At 43.4% G+C, this 14,694-nt stretch overlaps 1 protein-coding gene across 2 annotated transcripts in view; it reads left to right on the top strand.

Moving 5' to 3' along the window:
* Nucleotides 1–14,694, top strand: part of LOC126481222 (transcription factor Sp4-like) — an 85,467-nt gene that overhangs the window by 38,587 nt on the left and 32,186 nt on the right. For both annotated transcript variants that reach the window (XM_050104829.1, XM_050104827.1), the window contains one exon: nt 9,684–10,090. In XM_050104829.1, coding sequence (XP_049960786.1) covers nt 9,684–10,090 — 407 coding nt within the window. The remainder of the gene's footprint in view (nt 1–9,683; nt 10,091–14,694) is intronic.

The raw sequence follows: 14,694 nt of genomic DNA, 5'->3' as shown, positions 1-14,694 counted from the left end.
ATACTGTAGGGTTGAAATGAAACTTAGCCATGTCACACTTGTTTCAGCCATGCTTTTTGTATTCGAATTTGAAGTTTCTCCGGATGGTGTTAAGCTTTTACATCATCATTTCACTACTGTTGAGGCTCTGCCTCGCTTTGCAAATGTCAAAAAATTCCAAGCATTTTTAGCTAAAATTGCTTACCACAAATTTATTACGCATGGGGCCTGCTTTGGCCCATCCCCCTTCAAGTTGTTCCACAAGAACATTCCGTTTTCATGGATGCTGGCCTGTGACCATGCTCATGCTTTTGAAATCGAAATTACACCCTGCTCCTTGTTTTTACCTTCCATCCTGGCCACCACTTGGTTTTGTCTACAGACGCCTCTCGTTATGGACCAGGGGCTGTTCTCACACTTCAATATGAGGATGATTCCGAAAGTTTAATAGTTTACGTGTCAAAAACACTCAACTCCGCTCAGCAATGCTACTACTGAGTTGAAAAGGAAGCACTAGCTATCGTCTATGCCTTAGAAAAGTTTCATGTGTTCTTGAATGAGTCTTAAGTTCCACCTCATTACTGACAACAAGCCCGTGATTTCATTGTTTAATCCTTCTGCTTCACTGCCTGATAAAGCAGCACATCACTCCAGTGGTGGGGCCCTGTTTCTGTCTCACTACAACTATGAAATAGATTTTTGGCCCTCCGTGCAACATGCCAGTGCTAGTGCTCCTTTATTTTAGATTTTGAGGTGCAATGTACAATGGATGGCTTTCAGATTACAAGCTCCCGGATTGCAGCTGCTGTCACTGTGGATCCAGTTTTGCTTAAAGTTGTTCACCTCATTCAGTGTGAATGTTCAGATAGGCGTCTGGACAGGGCTTGTGATCTTTTGCGTAATAGTTTTGCCCTCTGTCACTGCCTTTTGGTATTTGATGGTGTTCCATTAGCTACAGACAGGTTGCCACCCAGGGTTGTAGTCCTGACCGCCCTACAGTGGGATGTGCACGAGTTCCTACATCAGGAATATTTGGTTGTGGTCTCGCATGCTAAGTTATTGACCTGTCAGCATGTAGATGTCCTTCAACATCATCTGTGGCTGTGATTCAGGCCCCCTCTGATTTCTTTTTCTTATTGGAGGATTGCCATACACTCTTGGCGGATAATGGTCTTTAGATCTTATACAATTTCTGTACCTGTCAAGGCATTCACTACGTAATTGCTCCTTCTTCTCACTCCTAATCAAACAGAAAGGCAGAAAATCTCATCCCCATGTTCAAAATCCAATTGAAGCAGTCATGGACTCCTCCACAGATCATGTATTGAAGCACTGTTTGAGTTCCTACAGGGCTGAGGTCAGGCCGAGATGCTCCATGGTCGCCAGCCATGCACCCTCCTGCATCAGCTCATGCTGCCCCACCGAAGCCCATCAGCACGGCCTCCTGGTTCCATGGTCTGGGCTCGGGGTTAGGCCACTACCGAAGTGGATTCTGGTGATGGTCCACAGCTGCCACCTCTGTATGATGTGCACCAGTGATGAGCTGGTGGCATGCCACTATAGCTACATCCTCACGCCACATCGGGGGCTGTGGGGCCTGCCAACTTCACCTCCTTCCACAGTGCCTAGTCCGGCCTTGTGGGGCATCCCTGCTGCAGCGGCAAACCTGCCCTCCATGCGGATGTTGCAATTACAGAAGATGAAAAAAATTAAATGTGCAGATAAATTACAAAATGAGGTGGTATTGAAGCACATAGCAAAAAGCAAATTCTACAGAAAGTCCACATGAGTAAGAAGAAAGGTGGGAACATAAAAGTTTCATGTCCCATCAGTAACAAGATTGTTAGAGACTGAGCATAGTTGGGGATTGTGCAAGGATGGGAAAGTAATTAACCTTATTATATATATATATATATATGCGCTTGTGTCTATGTATGAGCGGATGGATGTGTGTGTGTGCGCGAGTGTATACCTGTCCTTTTTTCCCCCTAATGTAAGTCTTTCTGCTCCCGGGATTGGAATGACTCCTTACCCTCTCCCTTAAAACCCACATCCTTTTGTCTTTCCCTCTCCTTCGCTCTTTCCTGACGAATCAACCATTGGTTGCGAAAGCTAGAATTTTGTGTGTATGTATGTGTTTGTTTGTGTTTCTATCGACCTGCCAGCACTTTCGTTTGGTAAGTCACAACATCTTTGTTTTTTTATCAAAAAAACAAAGATGATGTGACTTACCAAACAAAAGCGCTGGCAGGTCGAAAGACACACAAACATACACACAAAATTCAAGCTTTCGCAACAAACTGTTGCCTCATCAGGAAAGAGGGAAGGAGAGGGAAAGACGAAAGGATGTGGGTTTTACGGGAGAGGGTAAGGAGTCATTCCAATCCCGGGAGCGGAAAGACTTACCTTAGGGGGAAAAAAGGACGGGTATACACTCGCGCGCGCACACACACACACACACACACACACACATATCCATCCACACATATACAGACACGAGCAGACATATTTAAAGACAAAGAGTTTGGGCAGAGATGTCAGTCGAGGCAGAAGTGCAGAGGCAAAGATGTTGTTGAATGGCAGGTGAGGTATGAGTGGCGGCAACTTGAAATTAGCGGAGATTGAGGCCTGGTGGGTAACGGGAAGAGAGGATATATTGAAGAGCAAGTTCCCATCTCCGGAGTTCGGATAGGTTGGTGTTGGTGGGAAGTATCCAGATAACCCGGACGGTGTAACACTGTGCCAAGATGTGCTGGCCGTGCACCAAGGCATGTTTAGCCACAGGGTGATCCTCATTACCAACAAACACTGTCTGCCTGTGTCCATTCATGCGAATGGACAGTTTGTTGCTGGTCATTCCCACATAGCGGCTGTGTGACTTCGCCTTATGCTGCTGTGTAAGGCGTGTGACCTTGAAGGGGACTTAGCCGCTGAGCCAGGCGTGTGGCCTTGAGTGTTAGAGAGAGAGCGCAACACGGGCCCTAGTATTACTAGGCCCATGTTGCTGGAAAACAAGTCTAGGCAGTGTAGGCAGGTCAGTTGGTAAATCACGTGGGTGCTTTCACATGTGGCTCTGCCTTTGATCGTGTACACCTTCCGGGTTACAGGACTGGAGTAGGTGGTGGTGGGAGTGTGCATGGGACAGGTTTTACACCGGGGGCAGTTACAAGGATAGGAGCCAGAGGGTAGGGAAGGTGGTTTGGGGATTTCATAGGGATGAACTAACAGGTTACGAAGGTTAGGTGGACGGCGGAAAGACACTCTTGGTGGAGTGGGGAGGATTTCATGAAGGATGGATCTCATTTCAGGGCAGGATTTGAGGAAGTTGTATCCCTGCTGGAGAGCCACATTCAGAGTCTGGTCCAGTCCCGGAAAGTATCCCGTCACAAGTGGGGCACTTTTGTGGTTCTTCTGTGGGAGGTTCTGGGTTTGAGGGGATGAGGAAGTGGCTCTGGTTATTTGCTTCTGTACCAGGTTGGGAGGGTAGTTACGGGATGCGAAAGCTGTTGTCAGGTTGTTGGTGTAATGGTTCAGGGATTCCGGACTGGAGCAGATTCGTTTGCCATGAAGACCTAGGCTGTAGGGAAGGGACCGTTTGATGTGGAATGGGTGGCAGCTGTCATAATGGAGGTACTGTTGCTTGTTGGTGGGTTTGATGTGGACGGACGTGTGAAACTGGCCATTGGACAGGTGGAGGTCAACGTCAAGGAAAGTGGCATGGGATTTGGAGTAGGACCAGGTGAATCTGATGGAACCAAAGGAGTTGAGGTTGGAGAGGAAATTCTGGAGTTCTTCTTCACTGTGAGTCCAGATCATGAAGATGTCATCAATAAATCTGTACCAAACTTTGGGTTGGCAGGCCTGGGTAACCAAGAAGGCTTCCTCTAAGCGACCCATGAATAGGTTGGCATACGAGGGGGCCATCCTGGTACCCATGGCTGTTCCCTTTAATTGTTGGTATGTCTGGCCTTCAAAAGTGAAGAAGTTGTGGGTCAGGCAGGTGATGAGGAAAGAGGTTTTAGGTAGGGTGGCAGGTGATCGGCGTGAAAGGAAAACCATCCTTGTAACCATTGATGCCACTTCCTTATACACAAATATTCCGCACGTCCAGGGCCTCACTGCGATGGAGCATTTCCTTTCACGCTGATCACCTGCCACCCTACCTAAAATCACTTCCCTCATCACTTTAGCCAGCTTCATCCTGACCCACAACTTCTTCACTTTTGAAGGCCAGACATACCAACAATTAAAGGGAACAGCCATGGGTACCAGGATGGCCCCCTCGTATGCCAACCTATTCATGGGTCGCTTAGAGGAAGCCTTCTTGGTTACCCAGGCCTGCCAACCCAAAGTTTGGTACAGATTTATTGATGACATCTTCATGATCTGGACTCACAGTGAAGAAGAACTCCAGAATTTCCTCTCCAACCTCAACTCCTTTGGTTCCATCAGATTCACCTGGTCCTACTCCAAATCCCATGCCACTTTCCTTGACGTTGACCTCCACCTGTCCAATGGCCAGCTTCACACGTCCGTCCACATCAAACCCACCAACAAGCAACAGTACCTCCATTATGACAGCTGCCACCCATTCCACATCAAACGGTCCCTTCCCTACAGCCTAGGTCTTCGTGGCAAACGAATCTGCTCCAGTCCGGAATCCCTGAACCATTACACCAACAACCTGACAACAGCTTTCGCATCCCGCAACTACCCTCCCGACCTGGTACAGAAGCAAATAACCAGAGCCACTTCCTCATCCCCTCAAACCCAGAATCCCCCACAGAAGAACCACAAAAGTGCCCCACTTGTGACAGGATACTTTCCAGGACTGGACCAGACTCTGAATGTGGCTCTCCAGCAGGGATACAACTTCCTCAAATCCTGCCCTGAAATGAGATCCATCCTTCATGAAATCCTCCCCACTCCACCAAGAGTGTCTTTCCGCCGACCACCTAACCTTCGTAACCTGTTAGTTCATCCCTATGAAATCCCCAAACCACCTTCCCTACCCTCTGGCTCCTATCCTTGTAACCGCCCCCGGTGTAAAACCTGTCCCATGCACCCTTCCACCACCACCTACTGCAGTCCTGTAACCCGGAAGGTGTACACGATCAAAGGCAGAGCCACATGTGAAAGCACCCACGTGATTTACCAACTGACCTGCCTACACTGTGATGCATTCTATGTGGGAATGACCAGCAACAAACTGTCCATTCGCATGAATGGACACAGGCAGACAGTGTTTGTTGGTAATGAGGATCACCCTGTGGCTAAACATGCCTTGGTGCACGGCCAGCACATCTTGGCACAGTGTTACACTGTCCGGGTTATCTGGATACTTCCCACCAACACCATCCTATCCGAACTCCGGAGATGGGAACTTGCTCTTCAATATATCCTCTCTTATATATCCTCTCTTCCCATTACCCACCAGGCCTCAATCTCCGCTAATTTCAAGTTGCCGCCACTCATACCTCACCTGTCATTCAACATCATCTTTGCCTCTGCACTTCCGCCTCGACTGACATCTCAGCCCAAACTCTTTGTCTTTAAATATGTCTGCTTGTGTCTGTATATGTGTGGACGGATATGTGTGTGTGTGCGCGAGTGTATACCCGTCCTTTTTTCCCCCTAAGGTAAGTCTTTCCGCTCCCGGGATTGGAATGACTCCTTACCCTCTCCCTTAAAACCCACTTCCTTTCGTCTTTCCCTCTCCTTCCCTCTTTCCTGATGAGGCAACAGTTTGTTGCGAAAGCTTGAATTTTGTATGTATGTATGTGTCTGTTTGTGTTTCTATCGACCTGCCAGCGCTTTCGTATGGTAAGTCACATCATCTTTGTTTTATATATATATATATATATATATATATATATATATATATATATATATATATATATATATATATATATATTTTTCCCACGTGGAATGTTTCCTTCCATTATATATATATATATATATATATATATATATATATATATTAATTAACCAAGCTGTTTCAGTCTTTTTGCTTTTCCAGTAAGTGTCAAACTGTTTATTAGCCTGTTACGGTTCCTCCTTGAGATGTGTCTACAATAGGCCTAATGTCTTTGACCCTGTCCCTTAGCAGTCCAGTGTACATGTAGATGGGTTTTCTGGTATATTCTCCCAACTCTTTGAAAGGTGCCAAGATCTCCTTAAGTGTGTTCCTGCTCTAGATCTTCATCTGTTAGCACTTTTGTGTTGCTGAGGTGAGGTGGTGCAGTGGTTAACACGTTGGACTCACATTCAGCAGGACAACAGTTCAAATCCCCATCAGGTCATCCAAATTTAGGTTTTCTGTGATTTCTCTAAATCGTGTAAGGCAAATACCAGGATGGTTCCTTTGGAAGGGCACAGCCAGTTTCCTTCCCATCCTTCTCTGATGCAAGTTTTTGCTCTGTCTCTAATGAACTTATTGTTGACAGGATATTGCACACTGATTTTCCTCCCTTCCCTCCTGTATTTGGTGTTCATAGACATGTAGAGAATTTCTTTCAGGGCCATGCACTTGTTATTATAGAAGGGCCCGTGAAACTTATCTGCTACCTCTAGTTGACTGAGCCAAGTTGTTAGTGCCACCTTTTCTGGAGGATACATGTTTCATAATGACCTTATTTTTTGGAATTCTTTAGCATTGATTAGATTAGGTTTACTTTCTTTCCAATTGTAGTGAGGAGGTCCTCCAGGATGTAGAACATGTCAGAAAAACAATAATACATGACAAATATTTACAACTAAAACAAATAAGCTAATGTATCTTCCACAGGTCCCAAGTGGAATGTTCATCTTCTTCTTCTTTTTTTAAATGAACACTATATGAAAGGATTATTTTACAATGCTCATTTACTAAGACCACATGAATGCACTGAATTTAAAATTTAAAAAAAAATATTTTTTTATTTATAAGTTAAGAAACACTCACACACAAATCTGTTGGTACTACTGAGAAATTCATCAATGGAGTAGGAGGAGTCGGCCACCAATAAATCCTTTAGGCTTCTCTTAAACTGAATTTCATTGGTTGTTAAGCTTTTTATGGCTGCTGGCAAGTTATTGAAAATGTATGTTCCTGAATAATGCACCTTTTTGTACCAGAGTAAGTGACTTTAAATCCTTGTGAAGATTATTCTTATTTCTACTATTGATTTCATGAACTGATCTGTTGGTTTGAAAAAGTGATATATTTTAATGATAAACTTCATCAAGGAATAACTATATTGGGAAGCTATAGCTAGTATCCCTAGTTCCCTGACCAGGCCTCTGCAGGCTGTTCATGAGTTCACACCACATATAACTCTTACTGCATGTTTTTGTGCCCAGAAAACTTTAGCTTGTCTTGGTGAATTATCCCAAGAAATAATCCCATGTTACATTATGGAGTGAAGTAAGCATAGTATGCCAGCTTTTTCATTTTTATATCTCCTATGTGTGACAGAATTCACATTGCAAATGGAGACCTGTTTAGACACCTCAGCAGTTCTGTGCTGTACTCCTCCCAGTTGAATTTATTATCTAGCTGTAATCCCATGAATTTAATACTGTCCACTTATTCTATCTGCTTGTTATCATATATACTCGTGGGACACCCCTTACAAGTTCTGAACTGCATGTGGTGTGTTTTTTCAAAGTTTAGTGACAAAGAATTGCCTAGGAACCAGTGATTAATGCACATAAATATTTTATTAGCCAATATTCCTAAGATTACACTTGATTTGCTATTTATTGCAATGTTTGTATCATCAGCAAACAAAACAAATGTGGCATCTGGTAATGTTACTGATGAAAGGTCATTGATATACACAGGAAAAAGTAAGTGGCCTAAGATTGAACCTTGTGGGACCCCACATGTAATGAGTTCCCAATTGGATCATGCCTGTTAACTGAATATGTGTCTCTTTCTTAATAACACCCTTTGTTTCCTACCAGAGATATAAGATTTGAACCGTTTTGCAGGCATTACCTATTGCACCATAATATTCTAATTTACATAAAATGATATTGTGGTTTACACAGTCAAATTTCTTATACAGATCACAAAATATAGCAGTAGCCTGCAATTTTTTTTCTAATGGATTAAGTACATTTTCGCTGTAGGTGTAGATAGCCTTCCTAATATCCGAACCCTTTAGAAATCTGATTGCGACTTTGACAGTATGTTATTTGTGATAAGATTGTTATAAAGCTGATTGTACACTACCTTTTCTAAAATTTTTGAGAATACTGGCAAAAGTGAAAATGGACGGAAATTTCTTTATCTCCCTTCTTAAACAGTGGCTGAACTTCACCATATTTCAACCATTCAGGAAATATTCTACTGATAAACAACTGGTTACACAGATAGTTAAATATTTACTTAACTCAGAATCACATTCTTTAATTAACTTTGTTGATATTTCATCATACCCACTAAATGTTTTTGATTTTAAAGATTTTATGATGGACATCACTTCTGCTGGGGCAGTGAGGGTCAAATTCATATTTTGGAAGTTAATTGAAAAATCTGCTCTGAGGTATCCCCTGGCAGCATCTACAGAACCTGACAACACCATCTTTCCAGTAATGGTTATAAAATGTTTGTTAAAAAGTTCTGCAACACTATACACATCTGTCATCAATGTATAATTTACTCTTAATGCTATTCACCCCTCTTCACGTCTGGTTCTACCTGTCTCCTCCTTCACTATATCCCATATTTTCTCTATTTTGTTATCTGTTATGGCTATATTTTCCTTGATTTGACGTCCACACTACAGTCTTTAATATTTTGCAGTATTTCTTGTAATGTGCTATAGCATCAACATCAGAGCAGTTTTGGATTGACAAATACAGTTTTCTTTTTGTTTTACAAGATACCGCTATTCCTTGAGTAGTCCATGGCTTCTTTGTGGACTTTGCTCTAACTTTGGATAGTTTTGGGAGAAAACAGTGTTAAAACAAGGTAAGTACTTTATTAGCAAAAGTGTTATTTTTTCATTCATGCCATGAGCACCGTAAACATCACTCCAGTGAATGTCTCTAAGGAATGACCTAAAATAATCAATTTTTGGCTTATTGATTACCCTCTTGAGCTCAGATTTAACAGATTTTGTATCCTGTTCAGTATTAACATTTAACAGAAGGAACTGCATGTCATAGTCTGAGAGGCCATTCACTATTGATTTCGTAATATAATTTTGTTCGTTGGACTTTTCTATAAAGATATTATCAGTTGCTGTTTGTGAGCAATTGGCTACCCTAGTTTGGAACTTTACCATGGGAATTAAGATGAATGATAGTGTTACTAACCCGAGTAAGTTCTTATTGGGAGGATCTTAAGGAAATCGACATTGAAGTCACCAGCAACCACTATTTCTTTGTTTTTGGTTGTTGAATGGTCCAGTACAGCTTCAAGATGGTTTATGAACAGATAATAGTACCTGCAGGTGCTCAATATACACATAATATTATGAAGGATTCTTTATGAAATTCTACTTTTATTGTACATGCTTCCATATGCTGTTCTAGGCCAAATTTATGAATGTCTGTGTTCGTAAATTTATGACAGTTCCTGATGAACTGATCATTTTACTCTTCTAATTCCATTATGGGTTTTATTTTTAACTTCGTTAGTTTCTTAAATCCATTGCCTAGCATAATCTATGTGGCATTTTTGTGAAGTGACGTTAGTCAAATTATATTTGCAGGTTCCTAACTTGCAGGCAATACCAGTGCAAAACATTCCTGGTCTAGGCAATGTGCAGCTGATCCCAGCCAGTGCTCTGTCAGTCAATGCACAGGGCCAGTTGGGAGTCCCAACAGCTCAACAAGCAACAGGGACGAGCCTAGCTGCCACTCCTGCTCAGGTAGTGGCAGCTCAGAGTGGTGGCCAGCACAGTTCGCAGCAGACTGACACTGTGGAGGGGGTTGGTCTGGGCACAAAGTGGCATGTTATCCCTCACCAGCACGTCGGACAGGCGCAGGTTGTTGTCACAGCACCTCATCCTGTTACAGTCACATCAGCTCCAGCTGAGGATACACCAGAACCACAGCAAAAGATACGACTGCGGAGAATAGCCTGCACTTGCCCAAACTGCTGTGATGGTGGAGAAAGGTAGGCTGTAGTAATATTTTAAGGACCTTCTAGCAACACTACATAGGGCTGAAATAGTTTCTCCCACACCCAGTTCCAGTTTTGTATGCACAAATTCTTAAATTTTGCTGTCAACGTGTGTGTGTGTGTGTGTGTGTATGTGTGTGTGTGTGTGTGTTTTTGCGGTGGAGGGGGGAAGTTGAACCCGAGACTCCAGATGGCTGAGCTGAAGCCGGGACCCACCCGTCGGGGCATTCGACTTGCTGCCCGCGATTCTGGAGACTGCTACAGTCCCTGGTCCTCGCTGCCCTCCGCCCCATTTGGCCTGCTCTGTCTGACCATGGGACGAAGGTGAATGTACTGGTCACCTGTGGCCCTCGGGCCGCCACTGCTCCCAGGACAGGACCGGACTCGAACCTGCGCCCTCCTGGACACTGTGCTGCAACTTGCTGCTAGTGGTGCTTGCCAGATGGCAACACCCGCCGCCGTCTCTGGCGCTGTTTCAGCTTACGCCTCACATGGACCCCGGTACGCCGGGTGGGAAGCGAACCGAGCCCCTCCTGTACAGGCTGCAGACCGCTGCCACTGCCCTCTTTCAGGCACACCATGCCATCTCCAAGTTCCAGGCTGCTGTTCGTCCCACCCCGGTGTTGTGTCCCCGGAGGCGGAATATAGCCTGAACAAGTACATAGAACCAAAATACAAGTTTATGCCGAATACTTATAACATTGCTGCCAGACTGGCCTCTATAAGCAAAGACCAGCATAGGTCCATCCCGACGCTCGACTGACGTGGCACTCTCTCTCTAACTAAAATTGCCTTCCTATTTATACTGGTTTCCCCCTCGCTTCTGATGTAGTGTCAGAGAGAGACAGAAACTATATCATGGATAAATTCCCACACGTCAGCCACTTACAAGTCGCCCTCCTGGCGCTGACCTAGTGCCCCGCCTCATTCATCGCAATAACTTAAAGCAACGCTGCGGTTTCCTACCTCGTTGCTGCACCACTCAAAACAAATCGTGCGTGCAATACCGCCATCGCAGCTACATGCCCGCTAATGCCATGTTTACCTTGTCAGGCCTGCTGGCTGTCGACTGTTACCACACTCTGCCAACGGCCCAAGATTCCATCGCCCAACCATGCCTTCATTGACTTTTGATAAAATGTCCCTTTCCCTTGACGCATGTGCACAAACAGAGGTGTCACGTGAGTGCGCACTTGTACGTAGGAAGATTACTGTAATTCAAATTCTACATAATACTGTATACCTTCTTGTCCACTCACTGGATAAATTGGCTGTACGTGTTCTGAAATTTATGAATCATAGGAAAAAGCTGCAATTCATACACATTGCTCTCTTTTATAAATTCGTATTCTCCGTACAAGTTGTCTGTTGAGCTTGTTTCTTTACCTTTTTAAAGTTTATTTTTTCTTCTGAAATTAGCAGTAATTTTATATAATTTCTTGTATATGTAGAGTCGGGGTTGACTTGGACCTGTTCAAGAGCCATTTTTGTGGTAGCGAGTCGGTGTTCGGTTCTCTTCACACTGGGCTTGTAGAGATGACACAACGGGTGGAACTGGGTGGATGTCTTCTGGTAAATCAAAAGTGTAGCAATTTGATATATTTATTCAACAGTTGAAAGAATTGCATTGTCACCATCATTGGCGGGGTCTGCTATTGACCTCGGTGTATGTTTCTATTGCGGTGTGGGCAGGCCATAACGGCAGTGTCCACCATCAATAGTATGGTGACGAGGACCTGCCGAGACAGCACTCTGGCCCCGTTACATGCAGCTGTGACATATTCCACGACAAACGCATGCGCTTGCTGGTGATGGCGCATGTCTTAGTGTGGGACATGCTAAAGGAAGCAGTTCAACTGTGTACCCCAGCATAGGCAGCAGTGAATATGTGGCAGTGGTAAAGTGTGCCCACACAGGGCAACTAGACATCTCTAAATAGACCAGCGCAGGGTACATCAGCAGCAATAGTTTTTGTCTGCACGAGGCATAAGGCTTGAAAGGGGCGCCCCGAGGTTTGGGACCCACAGCTGGTAGAAGTCAGCTGCCAGTAGGCCTCCCAGCTGGAAGACATTAGTTCGACTCCCAGCAGCATCTGGACTTAGACACAGCAGGCAGACTCACAGCTTAGTGAAGGCAGCATCTAGCAGCAACAGCCAGATGACCCGTTTCAGGATGATGACTGGCATAGGTTTGCTCTCATAACTGGCTGTAGGCAGTGACTAATTTGGTCTGCCTAAAATGGACAGTATTTATACGGGTTTGGCTCATCACTGTTTTTTTCAAGACACCGTTTCCTATCACGTAAGCCACAACAGAACCACAGTGTGAGACTGTATGTCAATCAGACCAACAATGCCACAGTAGCTTTTGTCTTTATGCTGTGTCAGTGTTACTGTAGCTCTGGCTTTACCTTTGGGTCCCGAATGTGTGGCAGCTACCCCAAGCTGTGGACACCAGTACTTGTGGCATCAACATAGTCTGCTCCTGTAAGACCACTTCACCAGCCCTTATATGACCTGCCCCAGGATACTTCTTGCATTAGACCATTGGTGACATTTTTAATTTAGCCATGCCATGTAAAGCACCAATGGTGTAACATATATTATGGAGAAGATGGTGAGAGGACTCTAGTAGTTGCGACTTTCCTAACTTCTTTCTCATGAAGTATAACAATTACATCATTGTTTCAGTTTTTTCAAATGTTCTTGCTCCACTGATATTCTGTGCAAAGTTTGTATTTTTTCTTCATTGCACAAATGGCTTAATACAACTCATCTGTCATTATTTCCAGCCAACGGCCTTGTTGCAGTAGTATCACTGGTTCTTGTCAAATCACCAAAATTAAGCATTATCAGGGTTGTTTAGTGCTTGCATGGGTGCCATTGGCAAATGGGGCGCACTCAGTCCTTGTGAGGCCAGGGCCAGTTGAGGAACTAGTTGACTGATAAGCAGTGGTTCCAGTCATGAAAACTGACAATGGCCGAGAAAGTGGTGTGCTAACCATATTCTCCTCCATATCCACATCCAGTGCCGCCTATCCGCTGAGGATGATTGGCGGTTGGTCAGTACCGTTAGGCCTTCCAAGGCCTGTTTGGACAGACTTCTGTTTAGTTTTTGTCACTGTTTCTACAATGTCATTATGTTTGCTTTTTGTGGGGGATGACATGGTCATATTGAAGGTATCAGTGATCTAATGTTTCAGAATATATGGAAAGCAAAACGGCCTCTGATCGCAGATGTGTTTTACTCAAGTTGATAAACTGTTTCCATCATTATTCTCTTCATCAGGTTCGTCTAAAAAAGAATGTGCTCTTCATGAGTAAGAATATTATAAGTTCCGACAGTACAAATTGTAGCATTGATCCACATGATCTGAGAAGCATCTAATGAATAACATACCTGTCTTCTTAGGTAAAAGAAGCAGATAAAATTGGTAGCCATGATTGGCATCATCACATGATATAACTGTGATTGACATTCATGGCCCACGATGTAGGACTGCCATTAGCACACTGTACCTACAGCTGCAGTAGAAACAACTCGTGGGGCTTAGCTGCCAGGCTGACTGTAAGCATAGTTTACAGCAGCACATTACAAAGCCAGAGGTCATTGTAAATTGTGCTTACAGTTAGTGAAACCTTGCGGCCAGGCCTCCTCGACTGCAAGTACAGTGTATTAACAGCAGCTCTGTGTCCATCACAGCTATAACATTTTATATCATGTGGTGATGCCAATCATGGCTATCAATTTTATCCAATTCTTTTACTAAGTTTGAGAAGACAGGTATTTTATTCGTTAGATGCTTCTCAGATCGTGTGAATCAATGGCTACTACTTGCATGGTAATGACTTATCACAATACTCTCACTCATAAAAATGTACATTCCTTTTTAGACAATTCTGATGATGATCATAATGATTGAAACTAATTATTGAATTGAATAAAACAAATTTGCAATTAAATTTTTGTTATTGTTTTTCTGGTTCTGAATCATCTTTTGAATTATACAGATTTTCAAAGATTTCTTGGAATTGTTGCAGAATTTTCTCTTTCATTAATTGTTACTGCTCCGTTTGACATCTTAACTGATGAAGTGTGGCTTCTGTCAGACACAGTTTCTATTTCCTCTTCCTCTGTGTTAACAGTTTTTGAGAAACATGGCATTGGTCGCATATGTTACTGACAGATATCTTTGTCAGTGCCACTGGTTTCTTATAAGATATATCCAGGATAGAAGTGTCCCATGTCAATAATCTGCTCATTCAGTTGTAGAAAAAACATATTTTTCCTTCAAATCAGACAATCCTTCCAAAAATTACAAAATGTATTGAAAACGGCTGCCCTGCACCTCTGTATAATGTTGTACTTATAAGATCACTTTCAAGCACATTTAAAACAGGACTGTTATTTCTTTACTCCTGCATATGTTTTCCTTGTGTTTACTTCCCATTTTTTAACTTTTTTTTATTTTTCATTTTAAATATTTCCCTCAATAAAAATCACAAGAAGACAAGTCTGACAAATGAGGCGGTCTTCCACAAAGACTTCATGAATTCAGGACAGTGGTTGCCGAGACTTTTGCACATAGCTCTATCTTG

Source organism: Schistocerca serialis, chromosome 5, assembly GCF_023864345.2.
Source record: "Schistocerca serialis cubense isolate TAMUIC-IGC-003099 chromosome 5, iqSchSeri2.2, whole genome shotgun sequence".
In the NCBI taxonomy this organism is placed as follows: Eukaryota; Metazoa; Arthropoda; class Insecta; order Orthoptera; family Acrididae; genus Schistocerca; species Schistocerca serialis.
Note: the sequence above shows the minus strand (reverse complement) of the source record. Positions and strands in the feature narration are given on the sequence as shown.